The 24,806-nt window shown below is 38.9% G+C and overlaps 1 protein-coding gene across 2 annotated transcripts; it reads left to right on the forward strand.

The window, feature by feature from the left end:
- The first annotated feature begins 1,093 nt into the window (after window positions 1–1,093).
- DENND6A (DENN domain containing 6A) lies at window positions 1,094–23,290 on the forward strand. Of its 2 annotated transcripts, none has more exons than XM_033071429.2 (20): window positions 1,094–1,294; window positions 4,132–4,170; window positions 4,276–4,318; window positions 6,923–7,035; window positions 8,008–8,088; window positions 8,465–8,570; window positions 9,677–9,756; window positions 11,193–11,255; window positions 11,869–11,924; window positions 12,260–12,382; window positions 12,974–13,069; window positions 15,047–15,141; window positions 16,874–16,939; window positions 17,031–17,095; window positions 17,733–17,822; window positions 18,512–18,565; window positions 18,643–18,752; window positions 19,312–19,414; window positions 20,864–20,938; window positions 21,417–23,290. In XM_033071429.2, the coding sequence occupies exons 1-20, from the start codon at window positions 1,094–1,096 to the stop codon at window positions 21,546–21,548; spliced, it is 1,791 nt and encodes a 596-aa protein (XP_032927320.1). In that variant the 3' UTR covers window positions 21,549–23,290. The 2 variants fall into 2 exon arrangements, with proteins under 2 accessions (XP_032927320.1, XP_032927321.1); XM_033071430.2 differs by lacking the exon at window positions 1,094–1,294 and adding an exon at window positions 1,437–1,481.
- Window positions 23,291–24,806: the final 1,516 nt, after the last annotated feature.

Genomic DNA, 24,806 nt, shown 5'->3' on the forward strand with positions numbered 1-24,806 from the left:
ATTTCTAGTAGTTTGCTTTTGATAGATAAACAAATGTTGTTAATGGCCCTTAAGGAAACAGTGTGTCTAAGGAGTCATACATTTTGTTTTAAGTATGTAAAGATGTATTCTCTTGGTTTTAATATTTACAACTCCTCTTCTGGAGACAAAATAGCATGTAGTGAGTCAGGTAGCAGCCCATCTGTACCTACTGCTGCTGGTGAAGCTGTTCTAGTAGTAGTCAACAAAAATCTAGTATGAATAATTAAAACAGGTCAGGAGTTTGGGGGATGCATGCATAATATATATATATTATTTTGTTTTTAATTAAGTAGCTATTTAGCACTTTTAACTCTACAAAATGTTTCATAATGCAATATAAATAGCTGTTGGACTGTGCTAAAAGAATATTTGAAAGCTCTTACATTATTAAAGAGCTTGGGCTTTGGCTAAGGCACGAAAAGAGGGTTTAAGAGATTTGGATGCTTTTTTTATTATCCCAGTTTCCTGTGAGGGTGAAGCTGTCCAGCCATCAGCCAGAGGGGCTTTTCCGTCTCTCTCCTGTGCCATGCTCAGCGCTGCACAGGATGGAAACACGCCTGGTAATTACTCTGCGGCCGCATCGGCCCGCAGCAGGTGCTGTCACTGACCTGTCAAAGAGGAAAAGAAAGCTGAGTGATCCGCTGCCTGCAGAGCGCCCTGCTAAGCACCGCCGGGGCGGGCTCGCCGGGGCCGGTGCGGTGTGTGCAGCCCCGGCAGAGGAGCCGCTTTCCCGGCCCGCCCAGCCCCGCCCGCCCGGTGTCCCCGGGGCCGGATGCGGTGTGCGCAGCCCCGGCAGAGGAGCCGCTTTGCCGGCCCGCCCAGCCCCGCCCGCCCGGTACCCTCTGGAGGGACCGGGCCGGGCCGACAGCACCGCATCGCGGCGCTTCCCCGGCGGGCCGCGGGGGGGCGCTCCCTCCCTGCCGGCGGTACCCACCCCCCCGCGCTCCCCGCAGGATTGGTTTGGCCTCCCCTCGGTGCCCGCCTGGCCCCGCCCACTCGGTGCGGCTCCGGGGGGAGCGGGCGGAGCCACGCGAGTCACCTGACTCCGCGCGGCGGGGCCGGGGTCGGGGCCATGTCGCGGCGGGAGCGGGGCCCGGAGCCGGGACCAGGGCCGGAGCCGGGCGGTGCCGAGGCGGCTGCGGAGGATGCGGAGCCTGCGGAACCAGAGAGTCCCGACCAGTGCCTGTCGCTGCTGCCCTGGGACCGCTTCTCAGCCTGGCTGCACTGCGTGTGCGTGGTGGGCTTCGACCTGGAGCTGGGCCAGGCCGTGGAGGTACGTGCGGCGGCGGGCGGGGGCAGCGCTCGCTTGCGGGCTGCGGCGGGGCCCCGCCGGAATCGGGCGCTTCCTCTGGCCCCGGTGTTGCACAGAGGCGGGGGAAGCTCGGCCGTGCTTGAGGAAGCGTGGTTGTGCGGAGCTCCAGAGCGGGTCGATGCCGTGGGGAACCGGCTCGGCTGTCCGGGTGAGGCTGGTGGGTTTTAGGCAGCTCTTCTCATGGTGCTGCTTGTGCTGTCACTGGGCACTTTTAATTGGTTTGCATCGCGTCCCGGGATGTGCATGAAGTACATCGTTGGCTTTCTTTGTATACGAATAGTGCTGATTCCTCTGGCATCTAGGTGTTTAAAAGTGTTATACTAAGGAGAATATGCCTAATCTTCCTAATTAACAGCGTTTTCTAGGTGGCTGAGGTGTGCTATAGGTTTGAAGCGTTTTCCCTCTGCACAAGCTGGATGCAGTGTCACAGCTACAGCTGCGACTCCCAGCTGTGCCCTCTGTGCAACAGGCAGGGACAGCTGTGGCACTGCTTTGGGAATGCAGGGACAGGGACAGCTGTGGCACTGCTTTGGGAATGCAGGGACAGGGACAGCTGTGGCACTGCTTTGGGAGTGCAGAGACAGCTGTGGCACTGCTTTGGGAATGCAGGGACAGGGACAGCTGTGGCACTGCTTTGGGAATGCAGGGACAGGGACAGCTGTGGCACTGCTTTGGGAGTGCAGAGACAGCTGTGGCACTGCTTTGGGAATGCAGGGACAGGGACAGCTGTGGCACTGCTTTGGGAGTGCAGGGACAGGGTCAGCTGTGGCATTGCTTTGGGAGTGCAGGGAGAGGGACAGCTGTGGCACTGCTTTGGGAGTGCAGGGACAGCTGTAGCACTGCTTTGGGAGTGCAGGGACAGGGACAGCTGTGGCACTGCTTTGGGAGTGCAGGGATAGGAGCAGCTGTGGCACTACTGTGGCACGGGCAGCTCACAGTGCTGGGAAATGGAGAGAATTACCATTCACATCAGTTTCACATCCTGTTTCACCCTGTTCATGTGACTGTGCAGCAAACTCTTGGTCTGCAGGGAGTGTCTTTTTCTTTCTCTTGGCTTAAAGGGGTGCCAGCATACGTGCGTGGCAGGCTGGTCTCAAATTCAACCAATCCTGCTATTCTAATATGTAAAACACGTAACTGTTTGCCACAGCAAAATGCAGATAAAACCCCAGCATACTGTGCTAATTATTTGAGTTCTCTTCCCTTGATATTATAGAGTGGTGTTAACAACAAAGACAAGTGTTTCTGTATAACCTGTGACTCAGGCAGCTGTTGTGGCTGAGGGAAGCACAGCCTCTGTCCTGAATGCAGACTCCTCAGTTGACAGTCATGTTAATTTTACTGGGTGTGTGAAATGAGACTTTAAATGTCTACAGAGCTAAGCCCTGCTATTTTTTGTTTTTTTTTTCCAGCATGTAGCTGCAGGAAGAATAATTAGCTTCAGTTTATACAGGAATTCTGGGAAGAAACACCTGCTAGTGAGGAGAACGTGTATGAATTCAAGTCTGTATGCCAATCTTCTGACTAAATGTGGATAATTTCAGCATCATTCAGCTACTGAAAGAGTTACATTTAGTGTACAGCTGCTTAGCATAAGATAGCACAGGAAAGTATTAGGAGTTGAAAAGAGATGGTGATGGGTTTACTGCTTGCAGGATGCAGGTGTTCCACTCGTGTCTGCTTTCAGCTTCAGTTGCACTAATAATTTCTTTAACAGTTGGGCATCATTTGATAGGAAACTGAGGGGGAAAATCACTGGGGATTTTATGGCTGAAGGACAGAAAGGTGTTCAGTCAGACATCAGCCAGTGGGTGTATTTGTTGTTTTCTATAGAGAAGGATAGTGTTATCTTTTTAGGAGATAAATTTACTTACATTTAGTAGAACAAGATTAAATGAGATAATGGGATGTTAGTTATATGGTAAGATGAGGACTCTGCATGAAGCTACTGTTCCTGCATTGAACTTCTGCTCTTCAACTAGGTCCCATCTTTGGAAGCCCTGAAATCTTCTTTAAAACATAATCTTAGAATTTATGTCAAATTTCCTCTGCTTATAAGCTAACCACCCATTTCAGGAGTTTTGGAGAGGGCTGTTTTGAGGGCCTTTTTAGGTGAAATTTAGATGTCTGAGGTTTGTCCTCTTTCCTGTTTCTTCTATTGCCACTTGCTTGCATAATCACATCCTTTTTGTACATCCTTTTTTTTTTTTGTACATCCTTTTTTTTTTTTTAATAGTGGTTTTATTATGCATCTTATGTTGCGTTGCATCGTTTTTGTTTTCTGTGTTGTGAAAACTTATTACGTGATCTGGTTTTTTTTCTGCAAGTACAAAAAGCCATGACTTAGAGTTTATTCCTTGAGCTTTCACAGTTGTCATTAGGGACTAATGTTCATCCTCCAAGAGCTGGTAATTGCAAGAGTTGAGACAATCATGTGTGTTTGCTTTAAATGTAATAATCTACTGCATTTTGCATGTACAAGTTAAATCTGAAGGATGTAATCTTGCTCTCCTTTGAGACCTTTTGCACCAAAAATCTCAAGTACTCTGAATATACCTTCTTTAATGAACGTATGTGGTCTCTGTCTGGCATCCAAAATACCTTGTAAACATGGGTGATCAAGAAAGCTTAAAAGTATATGAAGATAGGAACTGAGACATAATATTAATGGCTTACAATTGAAAATATTCTAAAGCTAGGAAGGTATTTGAGGGTTGTATTGTTAACATATTTGATGGAAACTTATTGCTTATACCCAACTTATTTTCAAATAAAATAATACTGTTTTTTTCCTGTAGGTGATATATCCTCCACATTCCAAACTCACAGATAAAGAGGTAAGTCATAGTTGCTATATATAATTTGGTTTTAGTTTAGGAAATGTATAAATATATTATATCTCAGGAAATATAACAGCTCTCTTTTTTTTCCTTACCCTTTAGAAAACCAATATTTGCTATTTGTCTTTTCCAGATTCTAATTCGGGTAAGTGCTTTCTTCACTCTGTAGCTGTCTATTGTTGAACTAAACTGTGTTAAAAAAGAATTTGACAGGATGTATTCTGGGCTTTAGATCAAATATGTATTTATATATCTTAATTATTATTGCAATACAGAAATGTTGCAGCTGAGGTTAAATATAAAACTGCAACTCTCTGCATTGCAGTAAGGTCTGAGGATTCTGCTCTGGTTTATGTAATTGTGTAGGACCTTCCAGATGACATTTGTGCAGACATTTCAGAATACTTGGCAAGTAAAGAATGAACATCTTAATCTTGCTCTTTGAACAAAATAATAGTATTGTCACTGTAGAGAGGAGAGTAGGCACAGAATTTGAAGGATTTAACAAAGCAAATGGAAGTATATGGAACCTTCTTGTCATAAAGGACTAAATGCATATTTTCTAAGTCCATAACAGTGAAACTGACTTTTAAATTGAAAAGCATTTAGAAAGAACAGCTGTGAAGGGAAAACCTCAGCTGTCTTCTCCATTCTTGCTGTGCCTGTATCTGTGTGTGGTTTGTTAAATTATTCTTGAATCTAAACTTCTGCGCTTCTGCTGCCAAAGAGAAATTGGGACATGTGGCTGATGGGTTGGACCACCTGCAAAAAGAAATGGCAGAAGTTCAGATACTTATTTTCACAATTATTTTTATACAAAAGTAAAAGCATGCAGGACCAGCATTGTGCTTGTAACTGCACTGACTCTGTGCTTTTGGATGTTCTGCAGTATGACAGCTTGGATGGAGGGTAATGCAGATGTGTGCTTGTAATGTGTGTGGGCTCTCTCTTATGTAATTTTACAAAGTACTTTGGCTAGTTTTTCTCCTTTGTCTAAGTGTCACTAAAATTAAGATATCTTTTCTGTTCTTGCTATTCTGTGTGTAAATAGAGGCACAGTTTCTTTCTGATACTGAAATTCGATTTAACTGTATCTTCTGATTACTCTCATTGTTAATGGCTGTAATTGTCTTCAGTCTTCAAAAGGTATCTTGGAGGCACAAAATCATGTATTGGGAACAAAGGTTGCTTTCTTAAAAATATTTGGTGTATTTTTTCAAATAAGAGTGTAGTAAAGTTGCTCCAGGCAGAGTAGGTATATGTGAGGAGATTTTACTATCAGCAGGGAAAACTTCCACTTTTTTGTTTTTTATAATGTCCCTATTAAGAACTGTTGGTTCTTGATCATTCTTGGTAGGCTTAAGTTTCAAATGATGTACAGGGAATAACCTATGTAAAACCTGCCTTCCACAAGGCTGGAAGTGAATCCCATCTGTTAGGATTTATTTTTTCATCATAGGCCCTAGCATAAAAAGAAAAGCTTTATGTAATATAGCAGTGAAGAAAGTTAGCTTACATCCATCCCAGGTTTTCATGGCTCAAAAGGTTAATTCAACTTTTTTCTCTTATTACTACAAAGAGATATTATTTCAGTTCTTGTAGCTGTGAATTTAGAGGAGAAGATTGATTTAATCAGCTACTAGATCACAACACTTGTTATGGTTTCAAATAATGCTTTTGCCTTCTCTGCATGGATAGTTAAAGAAAGAATAGACAATCTTTTCTGGAAGAGCTTATTAAATAAGAAGACATCATATTCTGAATGATATTTCAACATAACAATGATTAAGGGTAATTTAGGTCTTCTATGTGTAGTTTTTTATAATAGTTCCTGAGGATTATTTTCCTTTGGATGAACGGAATGAGCTTTGGAAAGTTGAAGCAAAAATTTAGTGCTGTGTTATTGGCATGTGCTGTGTTTTTTCTTAAAATGGCATCTGTATTGCTGAGCACTTGTTCTCTGCTTGGATTGAATGGTCCCATCACACCATGTTTTGCTACTTTTGGTTTTGTCTTGGTGCATTGAGGGTTTGACTGCAGCTTCAAGGGGTTCTGAGACTCAGCTCTGGTGATGTCAGTGTTACTCTGACTGAGGGGTTGGGCTGTCTGTGCTTGTAGCAACAGAATGTGTGTGACTGAAAGAGAAAAGGAAATGGAGCTTTGACGTCTGGTGAAACCGTTCCCTGGAGAATTAGTTACATTTTTCTTTAAGGAATTTGTTTTGATAGAAATGAAGGAAAACTTCACTCCTTGGGGATATTACTGAAGTCCTATTCAATTGCACTCAGTTTTCAGCAATTAGCTTTGCAGCTTTCAAAATTATGAATCCTAAGTGGAGTTACAGATCAACATAATGCACTCCTACAGTGTGACTTCTGTATGGTGTCAAAAAAAGAGGCAAGGTGCAGCCATGTGGCAGAGGAATGATGTAGCTAAGATGATCAAAGCAATGCAGGCCTGCCAATGAAATGGGTAATGCCAGTAGGAGAACAGCCATTTGAGCTGTTTGAGGACCTGGTAGTTACTGTGATGCAGTGACTTTTTCTTCCTTCTTGCAGACAGTATATTTACTGTTGCCAAAGATGCCAAATTTTTCACTTATAAAATTATAAATACATAAATGTTCACAAGAGAAATGCAAGATAAATTAATCAAAACTCTGATGCACCTTTGTAAGTAAGGGCTCATGTTAAACAAGGCTCAAACTCAGAATACTGTCTGTTTCTCGTTTGTCTCTTCCCCCATGTAGGTTGTCTTGGGGACACACAATTCTGTTTTAGATTCCGACGGTCTCCTGGAAGGAAAGTCTCATTGTGTTGTTTTCTGGACCAATTGGATAGAGATCTACCAGTTTACTTAAAGGTTGGAAATGAGAGAAAATGAAGTTAAATTTCTTTTGGGTAATTTTAATTTGTGGGTCTTCACCTTTAAATATAACATTTGAAAAGAAAAATCTCTGAACTGGATGTTCTGGAAGTCAAAACTCATGTTGTAGCATGTTACTAGAAGAAGAAGAGGAAGTAGTTTCATTAACTGTCCTTTGTTTTATTAGTATGGATTTTGGATTACAAGGAATCAAATTGAAGCCCAGATCTGTTTCATTATTGATTATAAACCTATAGAGCAAATTATAAGAACCATTACTGTTGTGGAAATATGAAGTGCTTTATAACTTCATTAAAAAAATTCCAAATATTTTGTACTGTCTCAGTTTCCGCTCTTCACTTTTTGAAGATGGAACAGTTACCTAAAAGAGATAGTGGCCAAAAGTTGTTCTCATCATGTCCATAAGGGAGTATTGAGGTCTCTGGGAGCCTGATTCTCAAACTCAATTTAGTTCTGTTTATGTGGCAAATTCCTGCTTGCAGGAAGGATGAAGCTGATGTCTTGTCTTTGAAATGTGAGAGCCTACTTCCTTAATATTCCAAGAATCTTTTGTAAAACTAATACATTGAAAGACTAGGTTTTATCTCTTCAAGTCAGGGCTTTGAGGCTTTTAACTGCGAAAATCTTTTTAGTGCTACTTTGCAGAATTATAAAGTTGATTTATTGCTCGAGAAATTATTTCTGTTTTTGGTTTCACAGTGCCTCAGGAGAATGTAGATAGAAAATTAGTAAAGCTAGAAAGCACAGCTGTTTCCCCGTGCTGATGTTTTCTCTTTGAAGTGCTTACGAAAAAAGATAATGCTAATAAACACAGTAATCCTTCTAGTTTATTGTATCTAATCAACTTTGGAGCTCACAGGGGAATAGGCTTTTAAACTTTATGTTGAATACTTCAAAAAGGAGGGCAGTAACAGGTGATTGTATTGAATTTTTTCCTTTCTTTTGCAGAAAGATTCAGCATATTACTATGGCTATGTGTATTTCAGACAAGTTCGAGACAAATCCTTAAAAAGAGGCTATTTCCAGAAGGTAATTTCAGTTCTTTTAAGGAACTACTAATTTGGAAATTAATTATTTTTCAGTGACTCAGAGGAACAGGAAAACTTGTCTTGCTCTCTAACTGAATTAGTTGTTAATTTGTAGTAAATTGGTCAAATTTTGCATCAGCTATGCTATGTTCCAGCTCTGCTGTCAGAAGAGACAGTTTTGTGTCTGTGTTTAAAAACAAAAAGTTGGGAAGTTTTGGGAGTAGTTTGTAGTACAAATTCATAGTTTGCCTGTAGTCAGATGTGTGGTTGGCTTGCATGTGTGAGAAAAGTCCCACTTGGTGTTGCCTGACACTAACAGGTGCAGTAGAACTGAGGGAGTGTTGAACTCAAATGTGTTCTGTTGCTCTTCATTCCAGTCGCTGGTCCTCATCAGCAAGCTGCCTTATGTCCATCTCTTTCGTACCATGCTTAAGCAAATAGCACCAGAATATTTTGAAAAAAGTGAAGCTTTCCTGGAAGCAGGTAAAGGTCCTATAATGTTAGACTCTTAAACTACCACATACTTATTCTGGAGAAATAAACTGCCCTGTCATGTTCTAGTTTGTGGTTTTGTCATCTTGCAGAGTAGAGGGTTGAAATTTTAGCAAACTGGCTTGACTTCTAGATTATTGAATAGAGGGAATTGAGTTCTGGATCTTCCCTGGGAGAGTTTGAGGTCCCTCCTGAAGCACTTCTAGGTTTGTGTGTGTTTCAGAACCAGCTGTTGAGCACAAGGAGCTGATGGCAATCCTTAGTTTGCACTCTTCACCACCCAAGTCCTTTTGGGCAGTCTGACAACTTTTGCTAAGCAGCTGTACAAATGCCATCTTACTTGAGGTTTGGTTTTTTTGCATGTGTGATTTGTTTGTTTTTTGACCAAATGGAAAAAGTGACAGAGTTGCACTGGTAACAGGTGCCTCAGCCTTACTGGCAGAGCTGAAAGAGCTGCAGAAAGACAAATAGAAAAGTTACTTAGTCTTTGCCTGGAAGAGTTCTGTTTTGGGTACTGTGCCTGCCCCATACAACTTTCACGTTTTTGTGTTTTCACTGAGCAACGATTTATGTAAACCATGAAAGAATTGCATTTTTCAATCACCCATTTTCTTGAGAAGTTGTGTTACGAGCAAAAGAAGCTTTGCAGAAACTATGAGAATTATGTATTATATTCATAATGGTTTACAAGAAAATGCTGGAAAGCTTTCTAGCCAAGCTACAAACCAGCCTTTTCCGTAACTGCTGGTGTTCATTGGTTCTGCAGTAGCCAGTATGTGTAAATGGAGGCATTATTTTCAAATTGTTTTAGTGTATACTTTGATGGTTTCTCAGATAAAATTTCTTCAACTAGTTTTAAGTTTCATTGCTACAAAAAATGGAAGACCAGAGAACATTCTTTTCTTGAAATGAAAATGTTTATAGTTCTAATGGAATAATACATAATGTCTAAAAGGCTGTAAAACTTGATTAGTGTGATCGAGAGACAGGTAGAACTGCTGTGGACTATTGGCACTAATTTGAAGTTGCAGTGTGCACAAAGGTGACTCTGTGATCATGGTTTATAGCTTGCAGAAACTGTTGTATTTTTCTTTCAGTTTGTAGTGACATTGATCACTGGCCACCACCAGTTCCAGGGAAAGTTCTGCAGTTGCCTATTATGGGTCTTATAATGAAGGTAAGGACTCCTGCACTTGTTCTTCTCTGAGGATGTTTTCCCCGCTTTTTACTGTACAGTTCCTCACTGCCTTGTGCCTTGTTTTTGTTGTCTTATTCTTCCAAACAGGACTAGATGTTTACAGCACTCAAGAGTGAAGGTCTGGGAGATCTTGATTAGGTGCTTGATTGAGGGAAGGAGGGGAGGATCTTTTATGGTGCTTAGGTTAATATTTAATTTTAGTAGCTACAAAAAAGTGACGTTTCAATACAACTACTAGTTGCAGAGTCTGTATTATCCCTCTGGAATTTGCATTCTAGGAGACTTTAGTACCAATTATGTCTGTCAAATCAAACATAAAGTAGCACTTGAAAATACTGAGAATGAAATTCCAGTCAAGCCAATTAAATATATTGATGAAAATCATTCTCATTCCTGGAAGTTGACAAGTAAAGATCTTTTTTGTCCTGCACACCAGAAATAATTGTTTGTGCTGTTTATATTTTTCAATATGCTATTTATATTTTTCAAAATGCTATTAAAGAAGTTGTAAGTAGTGCTTAGGGAAGAACTGTAAAGTTTAAACAGTGGTTAAGAACTGGGCCTCTGGGAGTTGTATCACTTTGATAATCCATATGAAATGCAATTAAATGGATTTGGCAAAATCGGAGGTTACAGCCAGAAGTACCCACTCAGCAGGTACTGTCAAGTTTATGGAAAGACGTGTGCATCATCAGGGAGAGAAAGAGGGTTGTGAAGCTATTCTAAAAGCAGAAATTTAATAAAATGGTGCTGGGTGATAAGGAGTGTCAGATGTGTCTTGTTTGGGTATTGTCTGCATTTATCTCATCAATAAGTCTTAACCATGAAAACTGAAATTGCATTACTAAACTGAGTAAAGCCATAATTACTGCCCAGTGATATTGTCCCTGGGTTTTTTACACTGCTTGGGCAATTTTAAGTGTTGTGTGTAAATCACATTCATTTGTGCATACCAGCTTCTAGGATGATTAAATTTCTAGTACTCAAGACTTAGAGATGCAAACTGTGAAGGCAGAGAAGTATACTTATGTTCAGACTATTTGGATTATGCCTCACTTGCCAGAATATCTTGATGTTTTAGGAGAGAATTTTTTCTAAAAGTAATTCTGGACCATCTTAAACCCCCAAGACCTTATTTCAGATCATTCTTTCCAACATTTAGAGATATTTTAACTGAAATTACAGTAACAGTTTTGACTTACTTTACCGATAGTCTCTTTTTAAGCTGAAGTATTATTTTCATATTCTATTATTCACAGCAATTTGAAATAATGTAGGTGGAAGTTTTGTAGAGTAAATAAGCATCATGCTGCAGTATATCCTCTCAAAGGATTATAGATTGTCTCTGAGTAAATATGTGAAGTCTCTGCTGGATTCAATACAAGGGAAAATAAATCTTTCTTTTTCTTTCCAAGTTGCGGATTCCAACATATCGTGACAAGCCTGGAACAACACCGATAGTACAGAATATGCACCAGGTAGTGATTAGATACTGATATTGTATATAGCTTCCAACAGAGCTAGAGATCTGCTTCTTTAAACTTGTTAGAAAAGGTTGGTAGCAAACCATCATACACTGTGATAATAGTGAAATCCACAATCTTTGAAACTTTGAATGGAACAGTCCAGATTTGGATTATTCATAGGAAGGCTATTCTAACCCAGTTACCCTGAGCAGGGAGAGATATTCCAGGTCCTGGAAGAAGATAGCTGGCTGACAAAATTAGTGACCTGAACATCCTTTTAATGTTTGGATATCTGGGGTTTTTTTGAGGTTGAATCCAGAATTGAAAGTCTCAAGCCATAGAAGATGTTTATAAAACAAATTTGTCTGTGTCTTCATGTGCAGTTATTCAAAACAGCTTCAGTATTTTCTTTATTTTCTGGACTGAAAGCCACTTGTCTGTAGGTGTGGGGGGTGTATCATCTCCACACAAAGATAGTTGTGGAGATAATGTACTATATACTACAGCAGTACATAAATTATTAGACTATATACTGTCTACTGTCTGTAAGCATTTAAGGGAAACCATTTCATTTAATACCTAGGTGTTCTGATGACTAAAAACCAAGCATTGCGATGTCTTTTAGGCAGATGCTCAGATCTCCATGGCTTTACCGACTGTTCATGAAGTAGATCTTTTCAGGTAGGAGTTTGGACTGATTAGTTGTGAACTCACACGTGTTTTTTGATTTATGAAAGTTCCTTAACATGTCTCATGGCTTGTAAGCTAACATTTATCAGTGTTGGTTTTAATGTTCTTTTTCTGTAAAGTTTGCTAAAACACAGTTGGGACAATATACAGGCTGAAACTGCAATAAATAAGCAAGTTCATTAAATGCTCCATTTTCGAAAAGTATTTTATATTTTTCAAATTACTGTTAAAATACTATCACAAACTTTTTTTAATGCCTTTATTAACCAGAAGAGATATGCATTTTATTATGTCAAATGTATTAAAACACCTCAATCTGGTTTTAGGTGTTTCTGTCCAGTGTTCTTTCACATTCAGATGCTTTGGGAGCTGGTGCTACTGGGAGAACCACTTGTTGTGATGGCACCATCACCAGCAGAGTCTTCAGAAACTGTGTTGGCCCTTGTTAGGTAAATGTAGTAGAGCTTTCTAACTAGGATTGAGGGGGTCAGTGTAAGATTCCAGCTGAGTGGACATTCATTTGATCCAAGTGTGACAAAACATGACAAATTTTAGATTCCTTGTGTTGGTGCCTTGGGTTTTAGCTTTTATATTTTTCAGAATCTCTGCTGCTTAGTGTGTAACTCTGAAACTTCATATTAGGTGTTAGTAAGTTCACTTCACAGGGTAGTTAGACAAAACAATCCCTTTCTAGCTAGAGAATCAAGGACAACCGGTACCCAAAAAGCAGAAACAATGGGGAGGGAAAGGGAGAAAGCCAGGGGGCTGAGACTTCATAGCCTGGGGCTATGGTTGGATAATTGACCCCAATATGCAGATGAACCAAAACTTATAAAAGAGTAAAAACTCTTTAGGGATCCATCTTGGGTTTGATTTGTGTGTAGCCCCAGCCAGGCTCTTGCACTGTCCAGGGTGTATCCTTTCCTGTTTTATTCCTCTGTCTAGTCTCTGTTCCGGGTCAGTCTTTCCAGGCAACAGTGTCTTTCATGAAAGTTTGCACTGAATACATAAACCAAGCTTATCCTTCTTGTACCTTGCAGCTGTATTTCACCACTGAAGTACTGCAGTGATTTCAGGCCATACTTCACCATCCATGACAGTGAATTCAAAGAATACACAACTCGCACACAAGCCCCGTAAGTAAATTGAACTCTCTGGAGAAGATGTTGCATAAATTTGTATTAAAATACTCTTTATAACTATTCTGGATTTCTGTCATTAGAGAAGTAGGTCTAGACTTTTTGGTTTTGGTAAGATTTATCTTGCAGAGTGCAGTAATTAGCTGATTTAAGTTTTCATTCCAGTTAGATAGAACAAAGTTACAAAGCAATGCCATAATTAAACTAGGTTTGAGTTTCATAGGATACTTCTCTACAGAATAAGTCAAACAGCAAGTGTGAAACCATGCAAAGTTCTTGCTTTTCCATAAGGGTTTGTCTGTGCAACAAGAGTAGCTCCTTGGGAAATTCTGCGGTAATTGATTTAATTTTTAATTAACTGCTAAAGAAAGTGACTTGTAGAATTCAACATCCATACAGCTATTTTGTAAAGCTAAGTCAGCTGGTGTCCTAGTTAAGATGATTTAAAAATAAAATATCTCTTCATTACATTTCTTAGATTATTAATGTAAATAAGTCCAAAATTAAGCTCATGTTTTCAAGGGTGTGAATGTCCAAAATCAGTGATGTTTGAAACTGCTGTAAGGACACATTTTTCCTCCTTTGTTTTTTTAAAATCCTAATCTTATTTTGAGAGCATACACCTCCAGTACTTCTTAATATATGTATTATCTAAATGCAGCTTGGGAATGGAGTGCATGTGTTAGATTTACTGATCTTTTAACAGATAAATGTCTTCTAATGTCCGAACAGGCAGAGGTTGTTGATTTGGGTTTTTTATTTGCTTTGTTGTGTTTTTTACTGTAGCTTTCCTCTCGAGGGATGTACTGCCAGACATAGAGCAGTGGAGAAACACAAACATAGGCAACTGTGTTCCATGGGAATGGCTATGTAGTATGTAATTTAGTTTCTAGAAATAATTCCAGGAAGAATTTGGTTAAACTTTAGTAACCCATGTTTCAAAATTCCATTCACTCCTCTGTAGCAAAATAGAAAGGTTGGTCAATATGTGGATTATATTTGAAATAGAGCTGAAATTGCCCTGACTTAGGGAAAACAAGAAGTTGGAATGATTGGAAATATGTTTTTAAAACCATGGCTTGAAGAAGGTGAAGAATCCAAATGCTGCAGATTCTCTGTATTTTATTATCTTTAGTAAGAGGGGAGCAAGGGAACTTACGGGTAGTGTACTGAAAGTGTTGCATTTTGGGATTTTTAAGACCAGTCTAACAAAATGATGATAACCTATTTTTAAGATAGCAGTTTCAGTGAGGCTTATTGCTATATTCCTTAGCTGATGTTCGACTGTAAAATGGATGACAACCACTGTATTGAAAAACATGTTCATATCTCATCCTATCAGTGCTGTAAGTCCCATGCTGTAGCAGCAGCACTGTGCTCTTGCTGCCTTTTGTTCCCTTTGTGCCCCTGTGCACCCCCCAAGCCAGATGCCAAGCACAGAGCAGGCAGAAAAATCCGGCAGTGTGTGAGCTGGGGTACAGTGCTCTTAATGTGCTTGTGCTGCATCACTTGATAACTGCTGCTTAAAGCAAGTGGGATATTAAGTGTCTCGTTTTCTTAATGACATTCACATTCAAGTACTGTTATAATCAAACCTTGAAAAGTAGCAATTTGTTTTTCAAATATGGGTCAGATTCCCACTCATAAAAAAAACCCAAACAACAAACCAACACATCACAAAACCCCAACAGCAGCTACTGAGCTCTTCTCACCAAGTGGGCAGAATTTAGCCAAGTCTAAGCAGATTACTTCATTTTTATTCTTCACTGTTGTTTGTACTTTAAGATGCCTCTGTCTTATTTTCTAAAACATTGAAACTTTGCTAAACATTTGCGCTCTCATGTGCAATTTAAAATGTAACTTTTAAATACCAAAGGAAAATAATTTCAAGTTAAGAATTTAAGTTGACCTTTTGTATTTGTTGAGGCAGAAGCTCTTGATGTCATATTTTAAGCACTGCTATTACTTTTCTAGGCCATCTGTTATTCTAGGGGTGACAAATCCCTTTTTTGCTAAAACACTTCAGCACTGGCCTCACATTATCCGAATTGGAGATATCAAACTTCCAGGTAAAATAAAAGTATTTTCTACAATCCTATGCAAAGGGATCTAACTGTGTGCTTATTTATGTACAAACATATTTAATTATGTTCCATTTAGTTTAATGCTAACTAAATGTTCATGGTTGTAAATCTGTCAAGTGAAATTAGAATCTTGACTGCTCTGTCTTGTCTTTTTCAAATCTAGTGTCTTAAATGCACATGGTAGTAATACTCATTAGTAATAATGTTGTGCCTTTCAGAGAGTCCTGATTTTGTATCTCTACCAATAAGATATTAAAATAAGACATACTATATTACTGATGTTAATTTTAGTGAGTAGAATACAATAAATCGGTCGCAGCCAGCACAGAATATAGGACCCATGTGAAAGCTACATTTGAATGTTACAGTAATCCATGTGAAAGCTACATTTTAATGTTACAGTAATCTAAAAAGTTGTTGACAGTATTTTGATAATATATTTCTAATCTGGCAATATTCCAGTAATTATTAATTGTTCAGTCTGGATGATTTCCTTACATGATTGAGTAGAATTTTCATGTAATGTTTGGATAATGTGTCAATTGCCACTGCTCTAATTATTGTATGAAATTCCTGAATGTAGCTGTTTGCTGCTACAGGTTCACTAAGCTGTTTTGACAGTGGGAAGGCATAAACATTGCAATTAAGATAAAACACCATTAAATTAATTTTTGTAGAAGAAGTTAATTTTAACTTCTGAGTACAGTGAATTAATTAGGACTACATACGGTGTTGAGTATAATTAGGCAAGGTTTTGCTTTCCTTTAAAGTGCCATGTCTGTCTATGGTCAGAATACCTGTGGGGGCTTAGGGTAGTGTGGGGAAGAGTTACTTTGTTGCTGTATAGCTAATGTTTGGAAAGTGGAAAGTGGAATCTTAAATTCTGAAAAGTCATTTAAACAGGTGGCCTTCAAATCTGATATGCAGTTTCAAGTATGAAATTCTAGTTTTGATGTAGCTATGGGAAATGCTTAGGAAGTTGTAGAGATCTATCTGTCTGACCTGTTTTTAAAAATTTATATTTTGTTTCTTTAGGAACAAAGAGAGGGTTCTGATTATTTTTGTTGGGTTTTTCTTTCTTTGTTTTTCCCATACCCTGCAGTTCCAAAAGCAATTTAACTGTTACTGAGTATCCAAATAGATTTAGAAGGTTCTGCTAAGGCTGCAAGACTGTGAACAGGATTTAGGGTCTTCTAGTTGGAGTAGGATAAATTGGAAAACAAAACAAAAGCCCTTAGTATGGCCTATGAAAAAAGAGACTTAAATTCATTTTCTTACAACATTTAATCCTTGGCTACTATTTTATTTTCTTCTACACAATTTTTAGTTATGCCAAGGTACCAAAGATTTGTTCCCAAAAGCATTTCTACTAAGGAGAGCAAGGAAAATAGAATAAAAATATGAAATTAAGAAAACAGTTATTCTTTGCTATATATCTGTATGTTACTTGGCTGCTTAGATTCAAAAGCTCATCTTTTGGCTGGTCTTGTTTGTGAGGTTTTTTGGTTCACTTTTTGCTTGTTTGGGTTTTTATTAGTTTTCAGGTTGTTTGTTTTTTTTCAACAAGGAATACTTATATGAAGTGAAAAGTCTATTTGCTCTTATCATGTGTTTGCTGAGTGTTTCTGGATATATATTTGGATTCTTGTCAATGTTTCTAATGTTTCTTACAATATTAGATAGTCTTCAAGTAAGGTGGCTTTATATGTTTTCACAGGTGAAGTTCCAAAGCAGGTGAAAGTGAAAAAACTGAAGAACCTAAAAACTTTGGACTCCAAACCTGGTAATAACTTCAGAGTTAAATGGACAGTGTTTTAATTTTAAAAGGCATACCTCGTTTCTCCTTTTGGCTATATGCTGCCTTTTTTCTTTAGGTGTTTATACCTCTTACAAGCCATACTTGAACAAAGATGAAGAAATCGTTAAGCAGTTGCAAAAGGTAATGGTGTAGATCACTTCTTAATGGCAGCTGGTTTGTGTATTTTGTGTACTGTTCTACAATGGTTTCATACAAAGCTGCACTTTGTGCAATCCAAATAAAACTGGATTCTGGTTTCTTTGCCCCATTCATAACAAAATAGTTGTATATGCACCCTCATTATAGAAGGGCTGCTGCCTTGTTAGCAGCTTCTATAACCATACGAATGGTGGACCTCAATAAGTTAGCTTAATAATTTAGAGAATTAAAGGTATTTTATCTGTTAATCTGTTGAGGTTTTCCATCCTCTGCCACCCCCACTCTGATCTCTTTGGTCTAAAAGTTTCACACATGAGGTGTGTAAGAATCAGCTTCCAGATTTTAACTGATTTGCAAACACTTCTTTATAGAAACATTTCTTTCTTAAGTTTCTTTACATGGAAAAAAAATCAGTAATTGCAAAGACAAATATCTGTACAAAAGAACTTGATGCTATTGCTTTCCTTCCCTGGTTCAGGGTAGGAAGTGCTGTGTGTGGGCACATGGTAAATGAATACAGATTCATAATAAATATTCATAAAAAGTAAACCCACCACAACTCCCTACATACTTTGGAGTAACAGACTGACTGTGTTTTGTTGTTTTGGGTTTTTTTAAGGGAGTACAACAGAAACGCCCTACAGAAGCACAGAGTGTGATACTTCGGCGCTATTTCTTGGAATTGACGGAAAGTTTCATTATTCCATTGGTGAGTTCTTAGACTAATGGGGTTTTTACACAAGTAATGAGGAGCAGTTTTTCTGGAGTTACCCAAAGTCCAGTAGCTCTCCAGTGTACCCCTGGAATCAAGCCTGAGGCCAGCACTGGGCCCAGGTGTTGAGGCACAGCTGCCTCCTGCTGTCACACCTGACACTTGGTCCCACTCCCTGTGCCTCGGACCCCTTGGGGCTCTGGCCATGCCTGTGCCAAGCCTTGCTAGAGCAGAGATGGCCACAGCTCAGACACTCTTCTGTCTGAGGTTAGTTCTAACTAATGTTTGGGTAAGGGACTCTGAAAATCTCTTCCAAACACTTGATACAAAGTGTGATTACTGTTTGGAATCACGCAGGGTACCAAGGTACCTGTGGACTGTTTGCAAAGAAAAGAGAGCATGTTTACCAGTGGCTTAAGTTCAGGATATAGATATTCTATGTGTGCATTTGCTTCCTGTCCTTTGCCTCGTGTCCTTCTTGAACTTTACTGGCTTAAAGTTCTGGGGTTGGGAAGTACAGTCTGTATAAGATAAGCTCCTTCTTGTCTTCTCATGTGGCACAACCCCACCCTGTACCAACACTGGGAGAGAAAATGCTGTGGTCACAAGCAATAAGTAAACACACATGTGGACTGCGTATCTTTCATACTGGTTATGCAAACAACCTTTCCTTTTCCTTTCCCCAGGAACGTTATGTGGCAAGCCTAATGCCTTTGCAGAAATGCATATCACCCTGGAAGGTAAGGAAGTATAATTTGAATGAGCTGGAAATTGGTAATTAGAGAAATTAAGGTCTGCTATTTTTTTATTCCCGTAGAGTCCACCACAGCTGAGGCAGTTTTGCCAAGATGACTTCATGAAAACATTGGAAAAAGCAGGACCACAGCTCACCTCAGGTTTAAAAGGAGATTGGATAGGACTTTACAGGTAATTTCTTTCATCAGCATAAAAAATTTTATGAATTAAAACAGATCAGTAATATTAATGATTTTTTTTCTGTGGAAACTTAGAATCAGGATTGATTTGAAGAAAACTTTCTTTTAGAATATATGCTTTAATAGAAATTGATAGTGCTAAGCATACTTTACTTGCTTAAATCTCTTTCTCTGCTAATGTTACAGGTTTTTGTAGATCAGTATTTTTTGTGGTTTGTGGGTTTTTTCTGGTTCTAGTTTGATTCCTCCTTCCAATCAAACATGAAAATTAGGCTATTTCAAACTGAGCCTTGATTTCCTTTTTCCTAAAATTCCCTAAATTTATTGTGTTTCAGACACTTGTTCTTTACGTTTTTTTCTCAATCCTTGTTTTAATTAATAGAAAAACCTGTTAATCTCTACTTAGGAATATTAAATCTTTTAGAAAGTATATAGAGAAAGGGTTCTAATATCTTACTCAATCTCATATATAATTACCTGTGATGATGTAGAAAACACTTACTAAATTTTACTTAAATTATAAAGTGTATTTTTCTTTGGTGTTTTACCAGGCATTTTTTGAAATCACCAAACTTTGATGGTTGGTTTAGGAGCCGGCAGAAAGAAATGACACAGAAGTTAGAGGCCCTTCATTTAGAAGCACTCTGTAATGAGGTTAGAAAAATGTATGCTTACAATTATATTTATCATCTTGTAATAAAAATACATTCTCCCACAAGTCAGTTGTACTCCTGTTTTCATAGGTCCTGTGTGAAATTGTTGCCAGTTTTGTGAATCCTGATCTAGAAAAACATGATTTTGGTAAACAAGTACAAGCTAGAACTAACACAGCAAGAGAACAATATAAAGTACAGTTCACTTGTCATAACAACTATCATCGTTTGTAAAACGTACCTTTAGTACTTTTTGTTTTGTTGTGTATTTTAAAATAGAGTACACACACACACACACCCCTCCAAGAAAAGCTTTTCCCTCTTACTTGACAATCTTACTCTATTTAGCTTCCATCCTTGGCATCCTTGACAACATATTTTCAGTTACGATATAGTTAGTGGCTTTAAAGGTAAAAATTCAGTGAATTTGACATTCTAATTGACAGCTAATTCGATATATTTAGTAAATAAGCCTACAACTGATCCATAGTAATGAAAAGCTTAGAAGCAAGGTCTGTTTATTGCCACATCACTATTCTGATGTTGTAAGATCTGTTCCTTAATTAAGAAGCTGAAGTAGGTATCAATATAATTTGAGTTGGACCAACTGATAGAGAAAGGAATTGCAAGAGGAGAACATGTTGTACAGCCAGAGAGGGAATAATAAGAACAAAACCAAAGTAAGGCAACACCACAGCTTTAAAACAAACAAAATTGTTCTGGTTATTTCTCAAAAGCCATTTGTTTTTATCATTTGCCTTGTCAATTCCTAGACAGTACAAATGTAGCAAATCCAAACAGATTATTCAAATAGAGCAGACCAATTTGCAGGTCAGTTATACAACTTAGACTCTATCCAACTGTATTTGACATTAACTTAAAAGGAAATGTGTTACAAATTTATTACCGATTCTGCTCCTTTATTTTTTTCCTTTTGATCTACAAAAGATACGTTTCTTTGTACATGAACAAATTTCTTTCACAGGTGAGTCAAAAGGGGGTAGGGGAGCAGAACTTCCATAAGAAAATTCACTTGGCTGTATCTTTCTGGTTATCAGCTGTGATCTCCTTTAATGCCCTAGAAACAGTAAACACTGCCCTGAACTACTTTAATACTGCATTGTGCTGGCAGTTCTAATCATTCACTGCCATTTGGCATTGTAGATCTCTTTCTCAAACTAAGCCTGTTTGGCAGGATTTTTTCCTCCTTAATTTATTTGTATTGTGTTTGTGTGCAAGTTTGCTGTTATGTGAAGTACTGAGCAAACGTGCAAATAAAGCAGATTTTGCAGTTTACAGTAAAGATAGTGCATTAATAAAATCAGGTTAGCAAATGGCATAAGAATAAGTAAAATATCTATTCTGAATATTAGGTATAGATTAAGACCTCTTTTAAAAATTTCATATGTAACCAGAAATAATTCAATGCCTAATTTTTTTTTTATTTTAGAACTTAGTTTTCTGGAGTCAGAAGCATACTGAGGTAGAAACAGTGGATCTTGTCTTAAAGTTAAAAAATAAACTGGTAAGTAACTGAATTGAATGTGACTTAGCTACATGAAAGCATTATATAGTTGGTTTTGCAAGTATGTAAAGGAACATATGCTTCATGATCTGGGTAGTTTAAAGAGTCAGTCATTCATTCAGGCTTTAAAAACAAAAACAGTCAATTTCAGCCATGCCTGAAAAGTTATTTGGCTTCCCACTGTCATCTGGCTGTGCTGGAAGCATTGTATTGCTGGGGTTTTTTTTAATTAGTTTGAACTCTTTCACTGATCTGAATCCTCAGGGAAGAAGAAAACCAAATTTTGTTGTCATTTCTGAAAGTCCAAATCAGTGTTGTTCTCACTGTTGTGTCGTTGCTGAGGAAACCTGCTGTTGTCCAAATTCCTACTCAGTCAGCAAATGGGAAATTAATTTTCCAGATTTTCTAGTACATGACTGATATTTCATAAGGTAAATTGCATTTTTAGTACAAACCATGTTTTCTGGTACCTTTGCAGTTGCAGGCTGACAGAGAACATCTTCCTGTGAAAACTGACACACTGAAAAAGCTGCAGACACACATCAATGATATCATACTGGCACTGCCAGATGACTTACAGGACATCTTGCTCAAAACTGGCACAACATGATTTCTACTGGGCTTTTTTGGTGCCAAAAACCAAAAGGCAAGTAGTCTCACAGAAGACAGTGGCTTACCAAGATTGGAACAGAGCTCTAAACCAGTACATTAACACTACAAATGGACTGTACTAATAGTGTAGCTCACTACATAATTTTCACTGTTTTTTCCTCTTCAATACCAATGCAACTAAAGGGATTATTGTGTCTAATACTTTTTGAAATAAGTGCTCTTAAAGAATAACCTGTGGGCACATGAAGCTGTGCCACAGTATAGGACTACAGTGCAGTGCTGGCATTGCAGAATGTTTTCCAATTGGTGCTGCTAAACCAGTCCTACTCAGGGGTAGGCAATATTGATCCTGTACTGTCCTGTTGATGTAGTATCTGATTCTTTTCCTTTGTTTTTTACTTGTAGTTTTTAGCTAGTGGTAAGTCCAACTGACATATTGGTGATTTGGCCAGAATGCCTTATATTTAAGGTATTTTTCTGGTAAATCACAGCTTTTAAAACTGTTTCAGGAACAACTGAAATTATCAGATCCATTCTTAACTTTTTGCATTTCTCCTTCTTACTATCTTTACAAAATGATACTGATTTAGCATCTTTAAAGAAGAGAAGGCAGCTGACAAAAATTTCCTGAAGAGAAGTCTCTTCCACCCACTATCAGTTATCAGGGTGCTCTTATATGCCTTAAAGTAATAATATACTAATTTGTGGTTTTAAACTGCTGATATCCAGGATTTCAACTGGATCACTCATATAAATGTAAGCATGCAGTGTTCATCACAGGAAATAAACACTGTGGTGTTCTGATAGGGACTTGAAAATCGGTGATTTTAATACAGTTAGCTGATACAGTCTGTTTCAGTTGGAGATCATACCAGTCAGCTCCTGTTATAATTTTAAACTTTATTATTTTTAGCTTACCCAGTCAAGTGTTTGAGGAGGTGATGAGGCTGGAGAGAGGAAATGCTGGCTTCAGCTGAAAAAAGCCTCTGGACAGGTCAGACTAGCAAAAAAAATGGTTGTAGCATAAAATTAGGCTCAGTATGTGCATACAGCAGATATGCATAAAGACTAATTTCCTCTTGCATATTAAGCAACAAGAATGGGATGTTGTATCTTCTTGAACAAGTTTCAGTGGTATATAAGAACTCAGCTGCTCCACATGCGGTGTTGTACTTTGACCAGTTTCAAGTAGAGTAAACATAATGCTATAGTGTACACACAGCATATACTTTTATATGTCAAGTGGATCACAGTTATTAAAAAAAAAACCCAACCACTCTGCTTTTAAGTGCTTGGATAGAATTTTTTTAAATCTTATGACATAATCCTGCTATAAGAATATGCTTTTGTATAACAAATATTTCATACCATCTTTCTAAAAATGTCTTATTTAGATACAAAGTGTCACAACAGTATTTTTATGAAAATAATGTATTTTAATACTGTTATGTTTTGTATACAATTACTCATGACCAAAAGTTTAATGTATCTATTATGTTACTGAAACTATACCACTTCAGCATTAATTGCTAACTTGCAAATTTTTTTTTGCACGCCCTGATGAAAAGCATTTCTAATCCAGAAATTGTTAAGTGGCCATTCATATCCTAAATTATCTTAACTATTTAACATGGAGCACTGTTGTTTCTTGGAACCATGTAAACTGGTAACAACTATGCTAACTAGCACATGACTGCAAAAATGTATTTTTTTAAACAAAAATAAAGTGTTTGATTTTTATTTTTTTCCTTTGGAAGTTATGTGACTTAGATGATGGGTGTGTTTGGTTTGCTTGGTTTTTCCCCTCTCTGTGTAAGCAAAGCTGTTCAGCTTGTGAAGATTGCTGCTTGATGAAGCTGCAGCCCTGAGCTGACCAGAAGTGTGATGGAGTGCTATTGTATTTTGATTGTGCATCATGATTGGAATGACAGAGCTACAGGATCCTCAGCAAAGCAAATGCCAGGGCCTGGATTCTAAAGCAAGTGTTTGTTAGATTGTACTCAAAGAACTGAAATAGTGAAAGTTGTCAATTAACAACCCAGATACACTAAGAATAGACCAGCTTTGAGATCCAGAAAGTAACTACCCTCCAGCATAGGGAAGCTTAACTTTCCTAGCCTCAAAAAAGAAGTGTAAATACTGAATGCTCTGAACAGAAGATAGGTAAATACTGGAAACCTAGAACTGGACTCCTTAGATTACTGCTTCCTGATAGTTTTCATGGTTGACCAGGATCATATTAACATCTTAGGCACAAACTAGATTTAAGGTATGATTTATGTATTTTATAAAAATACAACTTTGTCTTAATTTACACCAGGTTTTAGGTTTAGAAGAACATAATTTAGAATTAGAATAAGGTTTTCAACATGATACCTACGAACTGTTGTGGATGCCCTATCCCTGGAAGTGTTCAAGGTGGGGGTGGACAGGGCATTGAGTACCTAGTCTAGTGGAAGGTCCTTGTCCATGGCAGGGGGATGGAATGAGATGATCCAACCCTTCCACTGCCCAAACCGTTTTGTGAATCTATGAACAGAACAGCCACAATTGTCTGGCTTAGCAGTCAGATGTTAGGATCTGGTTCAGGACTACCATAATAAAGGTAATTAACAATATTTTTCTTGAGTAAAGGGTGAGTAAATACCTTCTGTTAATAGAACGTTGACCCCAGCTGGTTCAGTTTTACTCTGCTATTATGTCCCTGTGCCTGGTGCTCCCTGCCCAGAGAGCGAGAGCTGTGCTGCAGCTCGGGGCCTCTGGGGAGGGTCAGGGCGGGGTGAGAACATAGCCCTGCTGTGACCGGCTGCCTAATAATTACTGTAGTACTGGATATATATTATATATATATAATTAATAGTAGTACAGTAATATGTTACAATGCTGCCTTTTGCTTTGTTTCAGTTTGGTTTTTAGAGGGTTGGCGGGGGTTGTTTTGGGGGCTTTTTGATTAAGTGTCCTTGCCGCTGTTGGGGTGCATTTTCAGGATCGGTTTCACCAGTCTCTCCCTGCGTGCCGGGAGCCGGAGCTGTTTCCATCCCCCGCCCGCCCGGCGGCTGCGAGCGGAGCGTTACCGGGGCTGCCACCTGTCCCCGCGGCCAGGGCGGGGCCCGCGCGCCCGGCGTGCACCGCGCGACCCGGAAGCTGCGCGGGGCGGGTGGGCGCGCCCGCCTACATCCCCCGGCGTGCCCCGCGGCGGCGGCAAATGAGCGCGGGGCGCAGAGCTGCGCAGCGCATCCCGGGAGCCGTAGTCCCC

This window comes from Catharus ustulatus, chromosome 13, assembly GCF_009819885.2.
Source record: "Catharus ustulatus isolate bCatUst1 chromosome 13, bCatUst1.pri.v2, whole genome shotgun sequence".
In the NCBI taxonomy this organism is placed as follows: domain Eukaryota; kingdom Metazoa; phylum Chordata; class Aves; order Passeriformes; family Turdidae; genus Catharus; species Catharus ustulatus.

Coding starts and splice junctions, on each gene's coding strand:
- DENND6A (XM_033071429.2), top strand. CDS start 1,094: ATGTCGCGGCGGGAGCGGGGCCCGGAGCCGGGACCAGGGCCGGAGCCG. Junction 1,295..4,131: donor AGCTGGGCCAGGCCGTGGAG/GTACGTGCGGCG, acceptor TTTTTCCTGTAG/GTGATATATCCTCCACATTC. Junction 12,383..12,973: donor ACTGTGTTGGCCCTTGTTAG/GTAAATGTAGTA, acceptor TGTACCTTGCAG/CTGTATTTCACCACTGAAGT.